The sequence below is a fragment of the Misgurnus anguillicaudatus genome, chromosome 21 (assembly GCF_027580225.2).
Source record: "Misgurnus anguillicaudatus chromosome 21, ASM2758022v2, whole genome shotgun sequence".
Taxonomy (NCBI): domain Eukaryota; kingdom Metazoa; phylum Chordata; class Actinopteri; order Cypriniformes; family Cobitidae; genus Misgurnus; species Misgurnus anguillicaudatus.
In genome coordinates, this window is record NC_073357.2 from 53,235,117 (window position 1) to 53,260,908 (window position 25,792).

Genomic DNA, 25,792 nt, shown 5'->3' on the forward strand with positions numbered 1-25,792 from the left:
ACATTGAAGAGCAGGACCAGTCCTGCCTGGAATCCATCACTTCAGTTATCAGGCTACGGCGTTTTAACAAAAGAAATTTTTCTCTGTGCCCCCCTGCCCTTCTTGACTGAGCAAAATGTTTTTTTCTTCTTCTAATTCAAGAAAAGGTTATTACCACAGGAATAGATATCGTAGATAAGTTGAGACAACCGCGAAAAATGGGGGACAGGAAAGCAGACCGAATCCGGCTGGCAGAAATGATGATAATCTTGCTTTATTTGCCATTATGGTTCGGCCTCCCAAGGGCTTGTAATGAATTTATGCGCTTTAAGTAAATGTGAGTTCTGGCACGGTTATGAGGGGCGTGCATGTATCATTGCGTTTCATAAATTATGGAGGTCATCCTTAATTATGTATTTGTTTTTGCGCGAGATTACGCGAGGGGTGTAAAACGTGTTATGTCAGGGGACGGGAAGCAGGGTCCCTGAACTCATTGCTTTGGCTCCGCATGCCAAGCGTGAGGGTAGATCACAAATATGCGGTATGAATTGGTACATTCACCTCTCAAATACATCTGAAAGCATACTAAGATAAGGCAGGAAATTAGGGCATGTAAACGCCCCAGAGGAGGTTTTTATTGCTCAGAGCTTGCTCTTTCGGAGCTCAGGAGATCTAATGGAGTTGCCGGTTAGGTTTCTTTAATGTTCCAACTCTTGGGTGAAATAAAAACTGACACAAACGGGACAATTGTTGACTTACAGCGAGATTATAGTGCTGTAAAGAATGTGAGTAGCAAAGCTCAGATCATTTAAAGAAGCGTTCAAGTTCGGATTCAAGTTTTTGACTGGCATCTTGAGGAAAGTGAGCGTGTCTATACGATACTCTTTTGAAACTCCATCGCCAGACATGTCAGATTGCTGGTGTCTTAATGTTACTTCAGTTATGTTCAAAGCAATTCAGATGTAAAAGTGATCTTCTGTGGGCTAGGCATTGTAAAAACCAGCACAGAGAGATTAGAACAGTAGAGATGGGCGCTCCATCCATCTCTCTGACTGAAACCTATACTCCTAATTGGTGCTTAAAGCAGGGCAGACCAAATAAACAGTAAGTAAGGCGTCTTGCTGGTGGTGGAATGTCAATTCTTGCAACTTGCTTAAGCCTGCGCTCTGAATGGTTGTGTATTGACCCCGCCAGACCCACGGAGGATACCCTAATTGAAAATTAATATTGAATCGATGCCGCGGCCCATTTGCATATTGATTATAAACATCCAGGAAGGCACCAAGTATGCGGAGGATCAATAGGGCCCTTCTGCAGCCGGGTGAGCGCACTACATCACATGGCAGCTGTTTGCTCCGGAGGTTAATGACTGGAGCTTGTAGAGCCGCTCTTGTCAGGTGGAATCCAACCATGAGGACTTCGGCTTTCCGGTGTAGTAAGAGTAGAAAGAGACAAACTGAGGGAAAGGTAAGATGTGTATCAAAATGAATGTCAGAAGTGATTAACCTTTTACTTTATATTTAAGTAGTTAAAGGGATCATGAGCCCCATTCACTTCCATAGTATTCTTTTTTCCTACTATGGAAGTCAATGGGGCTCTTTAACAGTTGATACAAATATCTGTGATTCTCGCGAAATTAGACTTATGAGGTGTCATGAAACATTTTGATAAAGTAAGAGTATCAAAATAAGAAGCATACAGTTACAAACATCTCTTCATGTACAAAACCAATTTTTTTCACATTTAAGGGGAAAATTTTTCATTACCGCAACGTGTCCATGACTGGATTTGGGTTCTTTGACACGGAAATATTTATAATTAAAAAATCTAAAAAATAAAAAGATTCAGTGCATGTTATACTATAGACATTTACAGTAAAGAAACATGTGTATTTGGTGATCATTGGTAAATGTAGAGACAATAATAAGGAATATAAATGTGTCCAAGACCAATTTTCTCATCCTCTGCCAACAATTTTCAATCATTGTTTAAGCCCTTAAGGAACTAACATTTTCAAAAAAAAAATTGTTGGAAGGGACATAATTGACTGTGACACTCAAGATGGCTACCAGATAAGCAGTTCTTATTTTTATTCTCCAGATAAAAGTTGAAAATTTGTTTGTCATAGTACCTAGACAACTTTTTAGTTCTCATTACCGAAACATGAGTTTATAAATGCATATATTTAATGTAATATCATGTTGCGGTAATGATAATTTTTGATAATGCTAATCTAAAAAAATTAAATCTATAGGAAATATTTTTTAAATCCCCTTAAAATAATGTTTATAGTAAGTTCAGACCTTAATCTTATATGTGCAAAAATTGGCTTCAATGTCTTTTTTAAAAATCTGATGCTGGACACCTTCTAAATCTGGATTTCTTGAGAATCACCCACTTACATTTGCAGGAAAAGAAAGCATGAATTGTAATAGTTGCTTATTTATTCGAAGTTTGATGTGGCTACAAAACCTAGTTGTAGGCCATGGGTGTTGATTTTCGGATTGACCTTGTTTTCTGTCCTTAAGTTGAACCTTGAACCTGCTCAAATGTGTAAAACCCGCGTCTGACTGTATGTGCACATCACTGATAACCTTTGTCTTTTGAGGCAAGAGTGCAGTATGAGAGATCAAACGGGCCTCTTTTTAATTTTGATAGAACATTTGAAGCATTACGAGAGCAATGAAAACAAAATCCAGCACTTTAAAGTCCAGATTATGATTCAGCGTTTGCATTCCTCTCCTCAACTCCTTGTAATGTTTTCCACATGTTGGATTGGGACAGGCCAGCTGAACTTGAGAGAGGGTGAGATGCGAAGGAGAAAGTTTGGCTAGTTTACCGTTTCTAAAACCTTTTTAACACAACACACTGCCACAGGTGACAGACCTGCTGTCAAACTACAGTAGTGATGCTTGCTATATTTGGAGTAAGACATTTGACCAATAAGTATTAGACGTTGATGCGTATCTCCTTTGGGGATTTACAGGCATGAATTATTCCTCAAATCTTGTGGCTTGCTAAAAAGTTGTGCTAAAAGTGTTCAACATTTGTATTTCCATCTTGCAGAAAATGCAATAATCATTTATTTTTACTTTCTCCATACGAAAATCTTTTTTTATTAATCATACACTGTTAGGAAATATGGCCAAAATATGTACCCCAGCTGTCACTGTGGCAGTACCCTTTTAAAAGGTCCTAATGTGTTCCATAGGTACAGATATGTACACATTTGGTACAGTACCAATATGTACTGAAGTGGGAGAAATTTATTTAAAAAAATGTTTTAAAAGCATGCCTCAGGTTTATTTCAATGCACAGTGTATTTATGTTAATTTTATGCAATAAAAAATGACATTTGCACCATTTTTATGAAAGTTAAGACTGGATGGACCTGAAAATGTCAAATGGTGTAACCGCCAATTGCGCCAAAGAATGAGAAATATAAAATATTTTATCCACCTTGATAACATGCAAGCGTAATCATTAAAATAAATAAATAAATATATACATATACATATTTTATATGAATATATTTATATTTTAATTTAAAAAAAAATACTAGTTACACCAATTGACACAGACCGGTTACACCACATTGACATTTTTAGCAGTTATCCCCCAAATATTCTTTCAAAATGAAACAAAACCCAAAATTTAAGACTTTGTCCTCAAGAAAGAGAATGTATGCAGGTAATATGCAAATTTATTTTACAATTTTAACCCTTTTGCATGTTATTTATTCATACAGACATAAAATAATAAACGTCCCGTTATTGACCCAAGTACTAATATGAACTCTTTAGGTGTAAAGCTGTACTTTTTGAAAAGGTACCACCCCATTGACCGCTGGGGTACATATTTGGACTATTTTTTTTTTTGGCAGTGTAGGACACTCCCAACCTTTCACACCTCACCAGAGAGCATGGTGGTATTACATTTTTCATCTCTCGAAATTTTGAACGATAGCCGGTATAAAGCTGTAGCCCGTCAGCGCAACAAGCCCCTTACCTCACCACCAACCCCCCCACAGGACGGACTGACCGGCCCGGGAAGCCTGGAGCCGAGAGCGGGGCCATGGGAGCCAGGCTGCATCTGATTGCTTCATTACAAGCCCTTTCATTGACTTGGCTGCACTGAACTGATGAACTGCAGCAATGGACAAGAGCACATAATTGGGAGAAATGAATTCTTATCACAGCCTCCTCATGAGGCCGCCAGTGCTGGCTGGAGCCATGTGAGCCTGTTTTTGCTGGAGCTCGAATAGTAGGAGAAAAGATCAAATGAGGATGTTGGTGTATGCTGGTTTGGCGTTGGTTTCTTGTTTTTTTAATTTGCGAAATTTACTTAACCCAAGACCCAGCCCCAAGTTTCACCATTTGGGGATGTTTTGGTTTGATTTACAGGACAGGAAATCTAATTTAGAAGCTTTCAAAACATTTCTTGATGACCAGCAGTGCTTGGCTTTTCAGCATGGTGTGGGTTAGCTGGATTATCTCGATTAGGGCAACCAGAACTAAATTGGAATTGCGGTTGACTTTGAATGCGGTGACAGTTTAAGCTCGGTCTGCATACTGCAAAACTTAGCGCTTAGGCAACTGTCCTATTTTAATACCTCATCGCTCCTAGAGGTATTAGATGCACTGTTGTTTTGTTTCAACTAAAAAAGTGCAAAGCATTCCTCAGCCTCTAATGCACTCTGTTTATTTTCCTCCCAGCAGCCCCTGGGGGAGAGGCCTGTATTAGTTAGTGGCTTCACCCAGCTCATCCTTTCAGTCCAGTCATCAGGCATGACGGCCCCAATGTTTACCTGCTGGATGAATAATTAATGCGAGCTACCTGCTCTCTCATTTCAATGAGACAGACCTCTGGCTAATTAGAGAGCCAAGTCTTCCTTTCCTAGCTTGCACAGCGGGGACGACGTCAACAGCAACAATAAAAACGGCAATAACAGGAGCTCTGTAAATAAAAGAACAGAGACCCACAATTCCAGAATTTAGGGAAGGGATTGCTCGGAAAAGCTTGCAACCAATTTGGGTTCAACTGTAGTCTCGGAGGAACAGAATAATTGTTAATCCCATGCTTGCCCAAGACAGACCAATGACAAATAAGCTCTCTCTTTCTTTCTCGCTTTGTCTCACACTTGGCTCCTTTGCACAGTCAGCACGTAGGTAACACGCGCTCACACACACACGGGATGACCTTTCATTACGCAAAATGCTGCTGATTTGATCCGGAGACCATTAGCCTTACTGTATCCTTTGAAAGTTGGAAAGTAATACTAATTGCATGGCCATGTATGCTTCTCGCACTGCATAAATTAATAGGGAATATTTAGCTCGGCTTGATAGCCGGATATCTTGTCGCTAGCTCCTATACATTACATGGGTATTTTTAGTTTTGAAAACTATACAAATATATACCAAACTCATTTTTTATAGAAATAAATCCAGGATGAATCATTTTCAATTGTGACTTGCTTTGTTTATAATTTTACTGATTTAACTCTTTCCCCACCAGCGTTTAAAAAAAAAAAGTTGCCAGCCATTGTCATGATTTACACAAAAGTTTAATGCCTTCTAGAAAATGTTCTTCTTAAAATATATAAACATACCATATATCAAATGAAAGAACAGACACCCTTCTTTCAAACTAAAAAGTTTCATCCTACCTTCAGTTCTCTTTTTATCACCTCTCAAATATGGGTATTTTTCTTCAAAAATGCCAAATTTGTTGCAAAAATCTGAGATAATTCCATTTTTGTGAAGGACTTTTGATGGAGACCAGATTTAGTGCTATGATCAAAACATACATGGACATACAGCTGTTTCTCCTAGGGCGAAACTTCCAGATTTTATAAGTTGTGAAAGAGCACCACGTGGTGGATAATAGCGGTATTACGAATTGCCGGAAATACTCGTCATTGACAGGGAAGCATTTTCTCTTAAAGGTATTGCGGAGGATTTTCTTTTTCTGGGTGGATCATCAAGACTATTGGTCCTCCTAGTTGTCAATCAGGAGTGTTGCGCAATTGCATTTAAAAAAAAGTGGAGTAGGCGGTTCTTTTCTAAAATTTGAGAAAATCCTCCGCTACACCTTTAATTGACGAGTTAACTCGTTAATGGGTGGGAAAGAGTTAAACTTAGCAAAACAATCGCAATTTTTGCCAAAATTTTTTTTTTGCACAAGCAGTGTAACGCACCAGCGTGACCTTACACATTACGCTAACGCGTAATTTCGGTGCGATTACATAATATGCAAAGTCCCGCTGGCGCAAAAATGACAATTGTTTCGCTACATAAGATCTTTATGCCTTGGTTGGGATTGTTTAGAGCCCTTTAAAGATGCATACAATTTTAAACCGCATCAAAACTGTAAACCATTGAGGTCCACTATATGGAGAAAAATCCTGCAATGTTTCCTCAAAAAACGTAATTTCTTTTTGACTAAAGAAAGATAGAAACATCTTGTAATAATGAGGATTTTTTAATGAAAGTGAAGTAATCATAGTCCCTCACAGACTGTGAACAGCAACAAAATCTTGCAAACATGCAAACTCAGTGCTCTCTCTGTCTCTCTCTCTCGCTCGCTCTCTAAATGGAGGATAGTAATACGCATGATGTTGTGGAGTGAAAAGCTGCGGTAGCTTTGGCCTTGAGGACCAAAGACAAAACAGAGAGGTGCAGGGAGCAAATTACAGCTGTGAATGTTCATATAAGTCTGGACATAGCTCGGGTTAGAAAGAAGTTACGGGTGGCTGTAGTTAAAAGCTTAAACTGTGTGTGAAAGAAAATTGAAAAGAAATGAAGTGTCCTCACTTACATGAATACAGCTGAATACAGGCAAACTGACTGTGGAACTGAAGTTGGCGTCCGTTGCCAGCACTCGCCCAAAGTATTGCTACGTCGTCGATTACATTTTTGAATGTTTTTGAGTCGTTTTTCTTTTCCATCGAACAAGTCGCCATAAAGCAAATTGGTAAACTGATTAGACTGAGATTAGAGGCTACTGATAACAGATTGGATGGATATACTCTCGAGATTAAACGGATAACTAGATCGACTGATAGATAGCTAGGTTGATGCGTCGCCTCTCGACCTCCCCGGCTTCTATCGTAATTAAGGCTTTAAGGTGAGCGCGTAATTAATGAAATAAATAAATAACGGCCGAATTACGCGATAATGAATTAATACATTACAGGAGGAGAATAAATAAACCCCAGCTAATTGCGTGAGATGAGTCTTTTTTCATTAGCTTTTTGAGGGGAAATCTCATTATATGCATCACAAACTATAATCCTCCTTTAGAAATATGTAAATTTGCAATCATAGGGAAAATAAATAAATAAGTGACAAAAGGGAAGGGGAGATGCGTTCGAACAGCATTATGTCATGTTCGCATAACGCTTCCTTGGGTAGCTCATTTGTCTCATCGTGACAGAAATTATCTTCGCCCACCAGTACAGTTGATGAATTTTGACTGCCATGTGTATTGAAACCAAAACAATTGTCTGGTTAATGATACTGCAGTAATTCGGGTTTTTTTTATTTTATTTCATATGTCATCGAGTTTGTTACCTACCTTTGTTTAATCAAACCTACAGTGAGTTGGTCCCTTTAAGTGCATGACCCAAGACTGTCCTAATATTTGCCTGTTTTGCGTTTTTAACAAGCTAATTTTTTCGGCGGGTATTCGGTTTATGAAGAGCATCTTGGATGGTCTGAAGCTCTTCGCTATTTACACTTTTTTACCACGCCATTTACCAGATGAAAATGCACTTTGCAACCCTGTAATGAGAATGTATCGTTGCTGTAATGCTGACTTTAATTAGAAAAAAATTAGCTTTTCCATTTATCGGCTCGAGCTCCGAAGCACAGCCTTTTCTCAGAATCCATACGCACGCCAGAGCATATGCCCGTGCAAAAAAGCTCACACACAAATATTAATTGTCAGCCAGATGAACATATCTATAGTAATTACATCAGAAAATGGAGATAGGGCCGATCATGTTGTGCATAATTACTGCGGAAAAACAATGCGTGTCTATTAAGCGTCATTATGGAGCTTTCACGGATAGCAATCCAATTATCGCTAGTTTGTTGCTCACTGTAAATAGGCCTGCAGTTTTGAAACTGCGGTTTGCTGCTGGTCAGAGATCAGTTGGACGCTTTAAGGTGCTTTTTTGGATACGTGGGCATCATCTGATCTCGGATCAGAGGGCGAGACGGCCTTTGGAGTTGGTTGCCATTGAGCAAGGGCTTGCTGATGGATGCTGAATTATTTATCCTTGTTGTACGTCAGTTGCCACGAAGTATGGCAACGATGCTCCTTGCTAGTGGCCATTAGGGGAAAAGTACAAAGTTGCTTTCTTTTAGTATTTAGTGAGATTGTGTGTGCGGATAACGGGGGTTTAGGGTGACCCCCTCCTCAATTACTTCATGCTGGGTCAACCCGAACGCCCCTTTGTCACTACTGAGAAGCACGCTAGGCGAGATTCTCCAGATCAAAGTGGAGAACTTTTTAATTAAGAAAGAGAAAAGGCTTTATTTGTTACCGAAAAGATAGATAGAAACAACCAGACATTTTCCTATTAAGGAGAAATGTCAAGCGCAGTGGTGAAGCGATAGTCTGCGCGCTTGCCTTTGTTGTCCCTCCTGACATTGCGGGCTAATTTTTCATGGTTATTTGAACTGGAAAATGAAAGAGAGGTTTGCGATTATTTCCTATAAATGACAACACAATCGCATTACGCTTCAGTACAAACACAGAGAGGATATTGCCTTTTCATATTTCATGTGAACGTAATGGATGGGTTATGCAAAGAGGCCCAGAAAGAAAGACAAATGGAAGAAGGGAGCAGCAAGTGTTTGATTTGTATTAGAAAATGGCCCGAAAGTGGGACGGATGAACCGTATTTCCTTTTTTCAATAACTGGCGGCGGTACTGAGCTTGTTTTAAGTGCCTGTGCAACGTAGCGATTGGATTTCTGTAGCGGATTGCTATTAGCTGCCACCGGGACTGGAACTGCAACGATTCGGCACGTGTGTGCATGAGGAAGATTTTCGGTGTCCACGGTGCTGCTTGCATGCTACATACTGTACTGGATAGTGCAATGCATGCTATTTTTTATTTGAAAGTAAAATGTGTTTTTTGTGTTGTTTTTTATTATTGTTTGATTAATATCACCAACATTATAACAGGCCTAACCGGTTGCATTTTGCACCAAAATTTTTTGTATTTTTTGTTTTCTATATTTTTGCATTTAGACAAACTCAATGGTGTGGTTTCCTAGTCAAGCCTCAAGCCTGGTCCCAGACTAAAATGCATCTTTGAGCCATCTAAAAAACATCTTATAATCTATCCATGGCATTTTTTGTTTCATGATGCACACATGATGTCTGTAAAAACTGCTTAGATATCCTAAAACAACTTGGTTCTGGCTTAATCTAAATGGGTCGGTTTCCCGGACGGGGATTAGACTAAAGTAAGAGCTGTCCAAACTGAAAACAACTTGCACAGACATCTTAAATGCACCTTTGTTTTGCCACAAAATGCACACAATTACTATTTTTAGTAATGCATGTTTGTTAAAACTAGTTATATTTCATAATTAAACTAAGGCCTAGTCTTGGCTTAAGCTAATCTCTGTCCGGGAAACCACCCCAATGTGTTTACATTAATATCTCACCAAAAGGGCTTTTTGCTGAAGTGCACTGGGTCGTTCGCATGCAAAGCCAGACAGCACAGAGGCACCAAATTAAGTTTGTACTTGGTAAAACAATAATACAGAAAGATTGCCATCCAAACAACTGTCTACTTGATCCCCCCAGACAGCATTTTTCCCAATAACGACAATCTGCTGTTTTACTGGACTAGTACAAACCCCAAAACTGCTACATTTTCCAGCGTTACTGTGTGCCAACACCATGAGTATCATCGCAATCTTTCTCTGACCTGCTGTGAAGCTGCGCTAGCATCCCGTGGCTCAAACACATCGATACAAACACGCGGTTATAATTCTTAAACATGATTAAGTCATCTGGCATTCATGACCCTTAAAAATTCTTTTTTATCTCCCGGTTCGCTGATGTAAACAAGCAGGTGCTTCTCAGGATGCTTGGCTCCTACTGAACGTCGGGAGGGCGATTCGAGACGATTTGGAATTTGCTAAGTGTGTTTTCTGAAGCGTGCGGACACGTGTAGCATTATCCACGTGGGATCCGCCAACAGCTTCCAACGTAAAGCGCACGCCAAGGTGGGCGCTACATACGTATACGTTTAGCCCTGGCCCCATTGATTTTCTGAGCTAATACCTCTACAGAGCGATCCACAGGCAGATAGATGCACTACAAAGATATGCAAATTCAACGCTCGATATATCGACATGCAGAGATCTTTCTCAGGCGTCCCACTGTACCAGGCTGGGCAGTATAAAGACACGCAAACAGATAAGTAGCTGTTAATGAAGAGGCTCAGGCTTATACAAACATCGGACCGAACTCTCCCGTCCGTCATCTAGAGTGAAACTTTTACTGACCGGTAGAAAGCTGGACATGTTGATCGTTTAATCCATCCTAATAGCGAAAAACATTTGCATGGAATATGAAAAGCAGATGTGGGGAGATTAGCCATTGTACAAGGAAAATGTGATATGACATTTGAATTCTATTAAAGAAGTGTTTATTCGCTCTTAATGATTTATGTAAATTAGCACTGCGTACATATTCAAACACATTTCCGTGTCAGATTTGAAGGAACATCACTGATCAAGTTGAATATCGTGCTTTTAATGGCGACCATGTTTCTCAGTGTGCCTTAAAGTCCCCATGAAATTAAAATTTTACTTTTTTCCTTTTAGTATAAATACATTAGGCTTAAGAATAAATATAAGCTGATATGGTCCAAAACATTGACAAAATTCATGTACAGAACAAATAAGCATTCAAAACTTGGTTTGGCACATTTTTATGACATCACCCCACACTTCAACTTCTCATCAAATTTCCTATCCAATCAAATGCTCTTTAGATGCAGAAGCGCCCCGACCTCTACATTTTGTTACAGTAGATCTATGCTGGACTGTGCCAAAAAAGAAAAGCTATTGGTTATTTAAAAAAGTGGGAGAGTTCTTTATAGAAACTGATGACCCACATCACATAAGTAAGGAATCATTGACGACGAGCCTTGAATTATTAGAAAATAATGTTTTTTTTTTCATACAGTTACACATTATTTTCAAATAATTCAAAGGACCGGAGTCAATTATTCCGGTTATACCACGCAGCTCTCCAGACATTTTGCCACCAAAATTTGAGTATGTGCCACTGAATTTTACATTCAGTCGCACATGTACGAACAATGAATTTGCCTTTTTTTTTGTGATGTGACACTGAATTTGCACATTGTACTTTCTGCATCCGTTAATGTATTTATTAGTAATAAAGTGGAAATTAGTAGAAATGTGAATATTTGGTTAGCATGTTGATTTACGGTGTGTGCCCCTAAATTTTCTGGTTGTGCCCCTAAAATTTTCAATTGGGGGCCACTGTGCTCCTAGTTAAAAAGTTAGTCTGGAGCCCTGCCACGGTTACCACAGACTTTGCTCTGGTGCTTATTTTAAGACATTTGAAAGGTCAGGCGTGCGTTTATCGAAAAATAATGCATACCCATGGAACATTTCTCGACCAATCAGAAAAAAGCATTCAGCAACCCAATGGTAAAATTATGCATATACCAAGGCACTTCAGTGGGCCACGTAACTACAGTTTGTGGCCGGTGCTGTAGATGAGTGGCTTTGAGATTAACAGAAAGGCTCTGACAGTTTCAGGTTATGTGTTTATGTCCCTTTTTACCAAATTAAAAATCAATAAAAAAAATTTCTGGGTTATACATATGCACCATCATCCACTGTCCCTAATGGGATGAGGGAGTGTATCCATTCAGCTGTCACATCTTGTTGACTGTATCTTGTGAGTAAATAAATAAATAATGTTTATGTATATACATATATGCATACAACTATAACATAAACAGCTTTTACTGCATTCATATTTAAGGTGTAAAAAGCAACCTCGGAGCGATTTTGTTTTCCTTTTGAATACATTGCTTTGTTTCTTCATTTCTGTTTTGTATCTAACCTGTTTGTCTGATGAGGCATGGCAAGAGAGAGAAATGCATAGGTAGCATTTCTGCAGACTGTAGTGATGTTAGAATGAGAGCAGTGGGCCAGTAGTACAGCAGTTTGGATGTTGAGGGATCCACTGACGGTTCATCGTCTCCTTTGTGTAAGGAAAGGTCTCAAGGCACAGGAGTACGGGGTCCACACGGCCCTTTCAAACTCACATAAAGCAGGACAGGAAAAGCACACCAATGCAGACTGGCTTGCTATTTATATGTTTTGTGTTTGAGTCACTGCTGTCAAATGCTTGCCTAATGGCTCCTGTGTGTGTCGCTGTACGGCACAGCGAGTCTGTAGTGACACAATTCCAGTTTAGACTTAAACATCATGATATAACATGATGTAAGTTGTTTGCACGTATGTTAATATCATGGTGTATGTATATAAGGTGGTTCCTAAAGTTATGACTAATTGAGGAGCTCGAATGCAAAAGCCGCTAAACGCCACCTCAGTCAAAAATATTAAACGAATGCTCTTGGCACGTATTATATACGTTTATTCAATACTTTTGCCTCAAGTCTGCTTAATCTCAGCCTCGGGACATTCTGAAATATCGATTTGTTGGAGAGTTTGATAAATAATGCCTATTTACATAAAAAACAATTGAAGAGCTCGGATGCAAAACCTTTTAAGTGCGTCTGACATGTTTTCATAATTCTTTTAATACATATTTAAAGATTAAAATGAATTGCAGTGAATCTTTTTTTACGGAATACGGCATGTTTGGATACTACAGAATTTTTTATTTTTTTTAATAAAAAATATTAATGTACAAAACTGCATTTATAATGAAAGATGTTCAATGCAATTATTTAAATTTTAATTATTTAAAAAATGAAATTATTAAACATTTAAATTATTAAAATTATTGCTAGACCTCTATTGGTAGGTAGAATTTCGCTTTATTTATTCCAAATATTTATTTAAAATAAATAAATAAATATGTGTAATAAATATCTGTCAGACATCTTGCACAATAATCCTGACATTACTTAAGTTTTGCATTACTTCAGGTTGTATAATCCACCTGATGTGTGCAAGTTAAAAATCCCATCCACACGATGATAAAAGGCATGTCAGGTGTTATTGGAAATGTCACGCTTGTGATGCGATGTCACATCGGGAAACAAAACAATGTCGGTTCAAATGACGAGGGTTTGACTGCGCCACGTCAATGAAATTTCCCCCATTAGCCGTTCGCTTCCGACGTGTACGGCGTGAACCGTATCCGAAGGTGAGCCGCCTGCTGAAATGGCCAGTGATTTTGAAAGGCTTGAGGGATCAAATTAAGTGTTGCACAGAGGGCGTGCGGGGTCACTTCGGATGGGTGGGGGTGCACGGTGAGCCGGGTGCAAGACACAGGAGCGAGGGTGGGGAGGGGGTGAACCTCATGTTCTAAGTCGGTGTGAGTTTTCCCTTCTGTTTGTGATCAACTTGCTGTGTAAAGTTTGCTAGCTGTTAGCCGACCCACCCTCCACCCCTTCCACCTCCCGCTTCTGCGCCTCCCCCCTCCAGCGCGCAGGCCTGTAGAGACACAGAGTATTCATTCACATTTAGATTTGAGGGTCATGACAGGGCCAGTGCCGAGCGAACGCCATGGCTTCTGGGAGGCAGGTCAGGAATCTTGCACATAACTCAACCTCACTCCGATACAGAGCCACCGTCCTCGAAGCCAAAGAGGTACTTAGCTTTCGGTTTTTCATGCTAAAGGTGTGTATTTGGTGAAGTGTGTGTGTGTGTGTGTGTGTGATACAGGCGGACAAACATGAGGTTGTGTTGGTTTCGTTCTAGTGTGCCGGGGTGTGTGTGAGCGAGCGAGAGAGAGAGAGAGAAAGAGAGGAGGGTATTGGGTGGTGTTTGGGTGTGTGGTCACCATGTGCACTCTGATGTTTGCTCTCAATGCCTGACTCTCTCTCTCTCTCTCTGTGTTTGTAGTGACCAAGGGGTTTAACTAGTGTGCATAGTTTTGAGTGGTTGAATTTATTCGATTTGATTGATTTGTTTTAAATATTCTGTTGGCAAGCTGTGAATATACAGTAATGAATGCCAACAGTATTTATTTTTAATATACTGAAGACTAATACAGTGGCAGCACTAAAAGATATTTCGCACTTATTTATGTGAAATCTTGATTGGTAAACAGAGGTTTAGCTTCATATAACTGCATGGTTAAGGTGATCTTTACTAGTAGTCTCTCCAAACTATTATTTTTCATTTTTAGGCAGTTTTAAGTAATATGTTACTACAGCCAATGATAAAGCTTATATAGATAAATATTATATATTGCATATTAAATATAAATATAATAAGTGCATCTGTTAACTCTTATATGAGCAATATAATTGAATTAACTTTGGACTGACCACCTCAGTTGTGCATTAATTTCCAATAATTCAACAATCCATGGTCAGTTATTGCTTACATAGTATAATGCATTTGGCAGAGCGTTCTTGAAGCGTGTCTGGAGATGGACTGTCGTTGGGGGACGGGGGCAATGCTTTTTGTGCATTGTGTTTTAAGGAGGGGGGGCACTGACTGGGCCAGAGAGGTACTGATATGAAGAGAGGACAAAGCGTGAAAGCCCCCAGCATGAAGCCGATGTCCCATTGTCCCACAGAACCCTTCTGTCACTTTCATTTTACACCGCGTGCTCCGGAGTCAGGACAGCTTTGATATAAGGAAGGGGTGCGGGAGCGGATGGCGGGGGGGTCTCTTAAAAAAAAGACAAGCGGGGTGGAGAGAGAGATAGAGTCCGTGAGGTGTGAAATAAGATTGCTTTTTTTTAATCCAACAGTGGAGCGTTAAAGACAAGGAAGCTCTCTGTTGTGGGGTGAAAGGTAGACACGGCCCCGCAGATTTATTGTGATGTGCGCCTCTGACACCTGGTTAAAATGATAACCGGAGATGCAGTAATCCTAATGAGAGAAATGAAAGAGACCAGCTCGTACCATTTCGACACGCTCCGGCCAAAAAAAAGGGTTGTGGTGAGGCGGGCCCAATGCTGTATCTAAGATGATCCCAAAGGATTTTCAGGTACGGCTCCTTTATCATTTTTGGCGAGCTGAGGTCTCTGCTGTGGATGAGTCCTACGGTGCGGTTCGGAGAGGCTGAAAGAAGCGGTGGTTAGCATGTATTATTTATTTGGCGGTTTGTGCCTGTCAGTATGATTAGTATGTGTGTAATCACTGTCCTTCTGGGAAAACAGGGGAAGGCAGCTCTGCCTCATCTGAAGGTAATCTCGCCGTCTTCTGAGTCTCATCGCCGGCACGGACTTCCTGTCTCGCATCTGCTTTTGTCATCTCCACATATTTCTCCGTCCGGGTTCTGCGTGTATTCGTCTGTGCCTTTCTAACCCCTGCCTGTGTGTCTGCTGTGTGTGTGCATGTCATTTCCTCCTCCCGGCTTGTATAGGGTGACACCTATGGGTCAATTTGAGATACTGCAGTCTGTGCATGCATGGAGAAAAAAACAGTGGTTTAAAATGCTTTATCCTGCAGCTGCAGTCCTGGCGCGTTAATGCGTTTCTAAAACCAAGACGTCCTTTGTGTAAAATGAAAGTCTTGGTTTTGTTAATGTTGTGTTTCCTCGGAGAGCAGACACGCATTGTGATTGCAGGGTTTTTCTGCTGGCGTGATTAGATTAAGGCAAAAGTTTAATAGCGGCGTACGAGGATGGGTTAATGAGGACGATTAATTAGACGTGGGTAACCTTCAGGGTATTGTCCTTTACGTTTTTAGGATTTGGGTTAGCGAATGGCCTATCGCCATAGCTTGGAGTGCTTCCTCTTAATCTATTTCCAAGGCCGGTCTATGACTTCATTTGGGTGGGTCCTTTCATTTGAAGCCTACTCTTAAGGCCACTTCTGACCTTTTATTAATTATGTCTGGCCCGGGTTTAATCATTGTGTACGAGAGATGAGGAATAGGCACATTCATTTGCCTCATGGACACACGGCCATGGGTGGAATTAAATGTCTACCTATCTACATATTACAGGGGGAAGGGTGGTCAGCGTAAAGATCTTGATTAGAAAAGTAAATGAAGAAGTGACGTGTCGGCGTCTACGGTGTCGCTCCGTGCAGAGGGATTGAAGTGTGGGTAGGAATTAGGCGCACTGGCGGCTCTTGTAGAGGTGTAAAAATCTACCTAGGGATTATTTTGTAATCTGGCAGCTTCTAGTTTCATATCACAGTAATTCCCAGGAGCCCGGTGAAGGTGGATTTATTTAGACTGCAGTGGGGTTTTTTTTTAGTCGCTTGAGTTCCTACTACAAGCCATTTCTCAGCCCAACGCTGAGTAATTTTGGGTTACGCACAGAAAAAATTGCCCGTTGCCTTGGGAACATAATAGAAACGCGCACATTTGTGAAATTTTGTATATGTGTGTGTATATAAATATATATATAGCTAGTTATTCCACTTGCGTACCTTTATTGAACATACAGAATTGGCGTGGGCTTTGGGTAATAATGTGTAACCGTATAATCCATACACCGCTATTCTTCTACACCTGTTTCCGTGATGAGATGAAGCAAATACAAACCTTTGGAGTTGTTTTTAGGACACCTTTATGAACACCTTCTCCTTCAAATACTTGCGTAGGGAATAATTCAATAATTTGCTTGTTGTTTCCTCGGTTCATTTGGAGATATTGCAGTTACAGTAAAGAAAAAAGCCTTGTGAATTAGCATAGCACACATAGTTTTATAACATCATAGCTCGAGGAAGACTGTGTGGTGTTACACTGATGTTTTCAGATGTAATTACTTTACCCAGAATGCCACAGCGGAAACCACAGCGATTGTAGGCTTTGGCAAACAGTCGGCCCAGTTGTGTTTCCTCCTGGTGCATCAATAATTAAAAGAGCGCAACAAAATGCAGAATTACACATGGCAAGCGTGGATGTAAATGGTTTTAACTGCTGCGTGCGCGCATACACATACGTAAATGGTTTCTTGTAGCACATTAAGTCAAGGGGATGGAAATGTTTCGAGATGTTGATGTATTACCCGCAGCGAGAGAGTTATGGCAGAGGCGTTTATTAAACACGCCGTTTCGCGTTCATGTTGCGACCCAAAAAAGTGCTTTTGAAGAATGATGGATAGAGGTTGTACTTTAATAGTTGTAGAAACCAAACACTGATGAGAATAAACTTTAATGGATCGCACGACGGCTGCTTTGGGAGCCGGTGGGGACCGTGCGTCCCTTCCAGAGTGCCTAGAAAGTTATCAGACAATAAAAGCTGTTTTACGTTAAATGTTCGAGTGTTTTCACGGCGCGGCGATCTTTAAGTTTGCTTTGAGCGTGCAGATGAATATTTGAACAGGATATTTCAGTGGCCGTTGTTGTCCTGTCGATATATCAATAACCCACCTGATTGAGTGCAGAGTGCAGCGGGAGGCATTTTCAAAAGAACATTTAAGTACATTTGCTGAGAATTAGCTGACTTGTGTAATAACTGATAAGGCTTATTGACTGCCTCCGACTTTACTGTTACAAAATCAATGTTCGCGCGTGCAAGCCACGGTACTTTTAAACAAGCTCGGCTCCGGAAAGGGGGTGCTCGGGGGGCACGAGGTGGGAATAAAAAGGATTGATGCCCATTTTATTATCTGTTTTCAGCATCTTCTGTTCGTTACTTACACATGGCATTATTGGAGATCCATTGTAGAGAGTTCACTGCCTTTAAATGGCCTAATATATTGAACAGGGGGCTTTTAAGATGGTTACAGGGGATTTCTGCATTTGACTTGGCAAAATAAAATGAATTGTGGGCTGAGTTTTAAATATTTATGATTTTTTTTTGGTTCATATTACCTTGGGTTTTTAAAATGAACTTAGCCCAATATTGGTAAGAGGCCTAGCTACGAACTGCAGTTAGGGACTGTAATTATGAACGCCCGGAGAAAGGAGAGAGAGAGAGAGAGAGCAATGCACAGAAACTCTCCTCTTTCCTGAAACCCGCTCCTCGCACAATTATTTTTCCTGTCTCGGAGCCGCCGTGGAAAATGTGCGTATGTCTATACCACATGTGTGCGGTTTGCTGCAGTTTTATGTTCGAATTAAACAGAGGAAGCCATAAAGATATTTGTGTCATGGTCTTGCATAAATGAAGAAATATAACTGTGGAGTTGGAGCATGTTTAAAAAGAAATCTCTATAATAATGGCATCACACATATAAGACATTATGAGCTAAAAAAGAAAGAAAATTATAATTCGGCAAAGTGAAGATGAAAATAAATACATGAGCGAAAGTGTGTATTTTTTTCTATAATTGTAATCATACCCAAACCAAACCATTATGCTAATAGTCCAGCGTAGTAGCTTAAGGGAGTGCGGCGCCTGCACTCTTTGTCTCATAACCTTGTCAGAGAATGTAATTGTTGCACGCTCCTATAGAAAAAAACGCTGCCGTCCCTTTAAGTGCCTCCACCAATTCTGATAGAGTGCTGATTTACATATCCCATCCTCTCCTCCCCCTTCAGGAGAGCTGAGTGAGGATGTGGAGGCTGCCAGTGAGAACGCCACAGATCAAGAGGACCAAACCAAAGGCAGAGACAGTGGGGGGGAAAGGGAGCTCACCAAAGGGACAGGTAAGCCCTATCTTTAATTCACTATCTATTTGGGGACTGTGAGAACTTCACATAGACCGAGCAACTCGCATAAACGTCCGTGTTGCTCATTCGACACCACCATTTACTTTTTGACTTCCACAAATGAAACATTTCATTTCTAACCCCTGGGAAAATCATCCCTGATTGCAATGAATCTGGTCAAGTGACAAAAACACAAGTTAGGGCCTGCATACAGAGTTACACCATGTGTCTAAACACATGTGACCGTGCACACACACACACACACCTCTGAAGAATGCTATCAGATAGGAGTGTTTTGTAGACGGGGAGGTGGGGGTTGTGGCAGGTGCAGGTGTCAGGTTTCATGGAGAGGTGTGGTTTAACGGGAGAGTGGGCTGCATGGGGTGTTGGAGAGAGGCCTGTGGAGGCTTAAGTGTAGTACATTGCCGTGCCGCTGATGGGTCCTGAAAGCTGCGACGGCCTGCAGCGTGCGTTGCATTAGGTGAGAGAGAGAAAGAAATGGCCTCTGGTTTGTATCTATAGTCATATGTGCCTATGTGTCATGCACTAACAGGAAGTTTGTGAAATCCAGAAGTCTCATGATCTAATTTTGAGATGTGAGCATCAAAATAGTAAAGGCCATAAAAATGATTAATGAGGTGTGGATGTCACAACCATCCATGCTACACCCACCGTACGTGCGCATGCGTGTATAGTTTGGACCCTGGGTAAGCCATCGATTTTTGGAAACTTGGTTTGGAAGCTATTGGATTGCACGTGTCAGGAAGTTGACTCGATTGCACGCGATTTGCTTCGATGACAAAAACAATTGCAGTTTTTTTGCATATGCCGTGTTTTTCTTTTTTAAATTTTCTAAACTGCAGCAAAAAAGTTCATCTTTTAAAGCGTCTTTGATTTTCAACTTTCGTTTTAAATGAGGCCGAGTTGTTTGTGCACTCGGAGCGTGTGCCACTCGGCTTTGATGGGGAGAAATAATGATATGCATCGCCTGCCTGAAAATGGCTAAAAGTATATTTTAACACATCAAAAATAAAGCACTTAAAATGAGCTGCTTGATTAATAATTCAGCCGTACCTGTGGTGCCGAAGACGACGACTGCGCGCGTTAGGAGCCCGGCGTCTTTTTTTTCTGAAAGGCATGCGATTCCATACAAGAATATTCAATTCCTTTCCTCCCCCTGTCAGTTGCTAATCACCAAATAAGTGTGTTTCTGTGTTTTCACAAAAGAAAGATGTGCTTGCATATGAAAAATTTACAGGCTTCCCAGCAGCTTATTAGAAACGCTTAGTTAAAAATAGCGTGCATTAGGGAGCCAGGTCTCGCGTGCCGTTTGATGTCTGAGGAGAGGAGGCAGAAGTGACGGGGGTGGAAAAGTGAAACCTGGTGGTGTTGTGATCTAACATACTGGTGCTCTTTTAATGGAAGCTCTTTTATGTTCCTTCTCTAATCTTGTTTAAAACTAGCTAGCTTTCACGTTTGACGGACAGACCGATGCGAGACGGCGTTAGGCGAGGCTTTCTGAACCCGGCCTCGAGAGCGTTGGAATGCTTTTAGTAAACAGACGCGCTCTTGTTTTGGCTGGAGTTCGTCTGAGAATGTGCATTGAGAGTGAGGTGCCGGGTCCGGCCGACCTGTTATTAAAAGGCATGTATCCGAGCGGATTTGAGTCACGCCGTCTTAAAGGTCTGTTATTAGGATCTGTCATTAGCGTTATTGAAGTGTCTTGCAAACATTGAAAACGCAAAATACGTTTTACAGATGGCACTCAGCACGAGCATATTAATGCCAGCCGGCAAAACGCATCATCCGTAACCAATCCGACGGGACTCTTTTGAACTGATGGCATTGGGTGCAAGTCAGAAGAGGGTTCTTGTAGAATGTGCATCTGTTTGACGTGTCATCTGGGACAGGTTTGAGTATAAACAACCAGGCGGTCTCAAACACACAGGGTGGATAGACACACAAGAAGCAAAACGGACAGCCTGATCTCACGAATTTCCGTCACGAAATCTCATTTTTCCGTGGCCCTGCTACGGACTGTCTTTTTCCGTGGCATTCTCACAGATTGGTTGCTCAACTGTATTGTCCTGTTTTCTTACCATTTTCGCTTCAGTTTAGGGTTAGATTTACATGAAATGACATCCTTACCCAAACCCAACTCTAACCCCAACGCCAGGTGACAATTGTTTAAAGTTTAGAAAATATAAAAGAATAAAGCAGAAAAAATAGTATAAACCAATAGTTAAAGTGACATACTAACGCAAACACCAAATCTAACCCTAAACCGATGCGAAAATAGTTTAAAAATAGGAAAAAGCAGTTGAGTAACCAATCCGTGAGAATGCCACGGAAAAAGACAGTCCGTAGCAGGGCCACGAAAAAATGCGGAGATCCGTGAGAATGCCATTTATTCAGCGGCAAATATGATGGTGGGAATGTTGAAATTGAAGCTACCTTCCCCAATAAGCGCTCTGGGCATATCTAATAATAAATCTATAAAATATTTATAAAAGCAAATCGCTATCTTTTGGGGTTGATTGGGATGTAAATGGATACCGTGGAAGGTTGAGTAATGTATAGAAGAGAGCGATGGAGAAGAATCGCTGGATTTGTTAATAAACTTAAATGCTTGAAGGGGTGACCACAATATGATTTGACATGTTTAAAATAAATTTAAAGGGATTGTGAGGATGGGGCTTCTGCTGTGCTCAGGTTTATGAATAATTCCTCTCAACCCCCAACTTTCAAATTACTGGGGTAAGAAATAATGTGCCGCAGGTCAGCCGCACCTGACCCAAGCACGGCAGCCTTTCAAATTGCACCAATCTCTTTGCCTTATATACATTCAAACAAGTTCCAGTTGATATATATCTGTGATTGGATGCATAGGAGACCGGTCTATGTGTGCATAAATAATTAGCACCCCCTGGATGCAGAGAAGTGTATTACAGCAGAGCTGTTTCCATCCCATGGCCTTGATGTCCATCAATAGATTTTACAGAGTTGATGTAAGAAGGCTGGGGCTCGGGGCGTGATGCGCTATAATCGCTGTAAATGCACACATAGCTGTCAGGTTTGTCAGTTGACTGCATGAATATCGGTGAAGAAATACCGCACATACAGATGAAAACTGTCATCGTTTTTATGATGCCGTATTTATTGCATCATCCTAAGAGTGTTTTAAGATGAATTTACTGGGTAGTGAAATAATCTGAAAAGCATGTCACACTAGTTATTTCTAATGCCGCTCGCTAAAACGACACATCAATCTGTGCCGTTTTAAAAGGGTGGGATGTGTTTGCATATTCATAATGTCCTCTAAAAGCCTGTCATCCCTTAAATTAAAATTCTTTTTGTCGTGGAGACTAATAGGCTGTAAATTGTCCTTTGTTTGTGAGCCAGCACTCTGTGTTTATGAGTTTTACCCCTCTTATGTTCTAATTGGCTTGCCGTCCTGAGAGAGTTGCATGTGTGTGTCCTCTAAAGGTGACTGCAGCGTTGGCTGATACTAAGCCATCAGAAGATTAATAACTTGTCCACTAATTGATATCTCCTTTTAATTTCTTCATTTCAAATTTGTCTTTGTTGCAGTCACGCCTGTGGGCCTACACGAGTTCTTCCTTTGCCGAACCGCAGTGGTGGTCCTTTCATTTAATATTGGGTTATACACCATGGGAGCTGTGATGTGATAAGCCGCAATACGGAGTGGCGTCGGCGTTAGGCTTCGGTTGTAATTTTCTTTATTTGAAATTAATTGATGCGGAGTAATTACCTGAGAAATATGAGGTGAAATGAAATATGGCCCTTTGTTGCTTAGGGCACCAACGGGTCCCACAGATTAAAAAGAAGGAGGGAATGAGTGCAATAAGATAATATTCAGTTATTGTAAGAGGAGGTAAAAGTGAATGACTTGTAGCACCAAGGAGTTGGATCGCTCTTTCAAATTAAGAGTTGGATAGCTTAGGGACTTGGATTGGAAATACCATGGATTAGAAAGTGTCATGGAGATGTCTGAGTGCAAATTAAAATGTATTTCTATAGAGCGTTTTTGCATTGTTCACTATACATTTTCTAAACAATAAACATGTAGTAAACAATAAAGTATAATGACATAGTAAGACAGAAGGTAAATGGATACAAGACCAACTTTGGTCACCAGCATATGTATGTTTTGGGACACATTTATGGATTCGCCACATACAGTTGTACAGAATAAAGTGCATTTAGGGTATACAGGAACCCCACCAAAGGCAGCTTTTTACATGTGTTTTGTGTATTGCAGGACTTGTTGCATTAATACGCGCTTGTTTGCATAAGCCTCACGCTCGCATGTTGTCCTGATCGAGAAAGCTAGCGTTCCTCTCTTCTGGCTGGCTGAGAAATGCTGCTCGGCTCCAGTAGGTGAGAGAAGGTGCCAAAGTCCAATTCACTTACGGGACACTCCAGAACAAAGACCTCCCGCTTACGGAAAAGGCCCATGAATTAATAATCACCTAATTGACTTTTAAGACTTTTTCCCTCCTCTGCCTCTGGCTTTTGTGATGTCAGATGAAAGTTGGGGCGTTGTCGCTGTCTCTGTGGGCTTTGCTGCAAGCGCAGTCTACTGCTGAATGCTAGAATTGAGGTCAGATGTACAGATACTACATTAGGATGGTTTTATAAAGAGGGCAAAACTGCACACATAGGCAGTGTGATGTAGTTCCTCATTATCCAAAACATTGATGGTGGTGTAAAAAAAAACTATAATAAAAGAATTGTATTGGTAATGAAGTATATCATAAATGTTATACATGCATCGTGCATGTGTACAGAAGGTAGTAGTACTAGGAATGCATAACAATTAATCGTGATTAATCTATAGCAGAATAAAAGTTTTTGTTTACATCACATATTTGTGTGAGCTGTGTATAATAATGATGTATATATAAATATGCACACATGCATGTATAATTAAAATATATATATATATATATATATATATATATATATATATATATATATATATATATATATATATATATATATATATATATATATATATATATATATATATATATATATATATATATAAACATAAATTATATATAAATATACAAATGTGTATATACACATGTAAACATTTCTTAAATATATACACGCATGTGTGTGCATTTACAGTATCTATAAAAAGTTATAATACACAGTTTACACACATATGATCGTTATGCGTCCCTCAAGTACCAAGTACACTTTATTGATGGGTCAATACCTGTATATTTGCTTTGATTGTTTATTCAGTATTTGGCCAAAGGACTTCTTTTTGACTCCTTTCTGGCTGTTATTATTTGTATATGCAGATATTTGTTTTATAATTATTTGATTCAAATTTTATCAGCAAATGTTTGCTGTTTTATACTGGAAACGATTAATCGTGACTAAACACGACTAATCGTGACTAAACACGACTAATCGTTTGCAGAATAAAAGTTTTTGTTTACATCATGTACTGTGTATAATAATTATGTATAAATAAATACACACACATGCATATATAATTTTAAGGAAAAAAATGTATACATGAAGCATTCATAATGACATAAAATATATATTATTTCAATATAAAAATGTATATACACATGTAAATATTTTTAAATATATATTTGCATCTGTGTGTATTTATATATACATATTCATGCACACACACATATATGATGTAAACAAAAACTTTTATTCTGCAAACGATTAGTCGCGATTAATCGTTTCCCATTCCTAATTTATATCAAATGATATTTGTTTTTTATATATATATATATATATATATATATATATAATATATAGCAAATAATAATAATAATTCAACAACCGCTGATCTTTTTTTTGTAAAATTAAAGTAAAAATTGTTTTGCGTTATTACTAGGAATGCATATATCGACCTATAATCATTATTGGCAGATAAAAGCTGTTTTTGATTGTTTTAAAACAGCAGATTTTATCCTAACAAAGCACATATGGGCAGAAAAACGCATCAGAGATCACACTGTGTGTTTATTTTAAATTAGGTGGCAATGAAACAGAATTGCAGTTTGTATGCACTGACTTTCTAGGATTTCATGACATTTATAATTTGATGCGAGAAGTAAAAAGCAATCCATCGGTATCGGTAGATGTCATTCAAAGTTATCGAATATTGGTATCGACACATACTTTTTGTATCCGTGCATCCCTAGTTAATTTACAATTGCAAATTTTGTGTTTATCTCATTTAATATTTTTAGTATTTTGGTATTATATTGACAACAGGTCACCTTTTCTATAAATTCAAAACCCATATTTTTTGGCCACAAGTATACTCTCCACTTTAAACACAGCAGAGCTGTAGTTTTAGTCATAGCCAAGTTCACAAACTGAACCCAAAGATCAGGAGAGCGAGGGTAAAGAGAGACACCTGCTATCAGGTTCTGGTCATGGTCTCTAATAATGGATCTGACGCGCTTGGATGTTGATCCATGTCAACCATGGCGAACGCCAGTGCATTGCACATACCTACACTCCAGTCTCCGTGCCTGTTTATCAGTCTCCATTTTGTTCCAGCATGCTCTGTGCGGCGAGTTTTTCCCCGCTTGCCTTTACTGTCTCTTGACAACAGAAAACAGGATACGGTAGCTGGACTTTAGTCACGGCGGTTTGGTGGCAGAAGTGGGTTTTTGGGGGTCTTTTCAAAGCCAACAATTGATCAGATTTATGGAGTCCTAACAGGCCGTGACGAGGTGAGGCTGTGCCCGGAGGCAGCGAGTCGCCCTCCCCTTTACACGCGTGCTGCAGGCCTACGGCACACAGCTGCTCCCAAACTCACTAAAAATATTAATTAGACAATTCATATAGAAAAACTTGCAAATAATACTCCAATATTGTGTACTGTGCTTTACCCATTTGTAATTAAACATGAATAACTACATTGAAAGAAATATTGAATAGTTTTGTTGCAACTTCAAACCATAATCAATTCAAATGAACCTTCTTACACTTTTTAAAGTGTAACCTGGAAGCTTCTCATGTTTGTTTTA

General features: G+C 39.8%; 1 protein-coding gene across 4 annotated transcripts in view; it reads left to right on the forward strand.

Moving 5' to 3' along the window:
- Nucleotides 1-25,792, forward strand: part of zfhx3b (zinc finger homeobox 3b) — a 275,668-nt gene that overhangs the window by 232,980 nt on the left and 16,896 nt on the right. For 3 of the 4 annotated variants that reach the window (XM_055213083.2, XM_055213077.2, XM_055213070.2), the window contains one exon: nucleotides 18,639-18,746. The exons of the other annotated variant lie outside the window; for it this stretch is intronic. In XM_055213083.2, coding sequence (XP_055069058.2) covers nucleotides 18,639-18,746 — 108 coding nt within the window. The remainder of the gene's footprint in view (nucleotides 1-18,638; nucleotides 18,747-25,792) is intronic. 4 annotated transcript variants of the gene reach the window in all.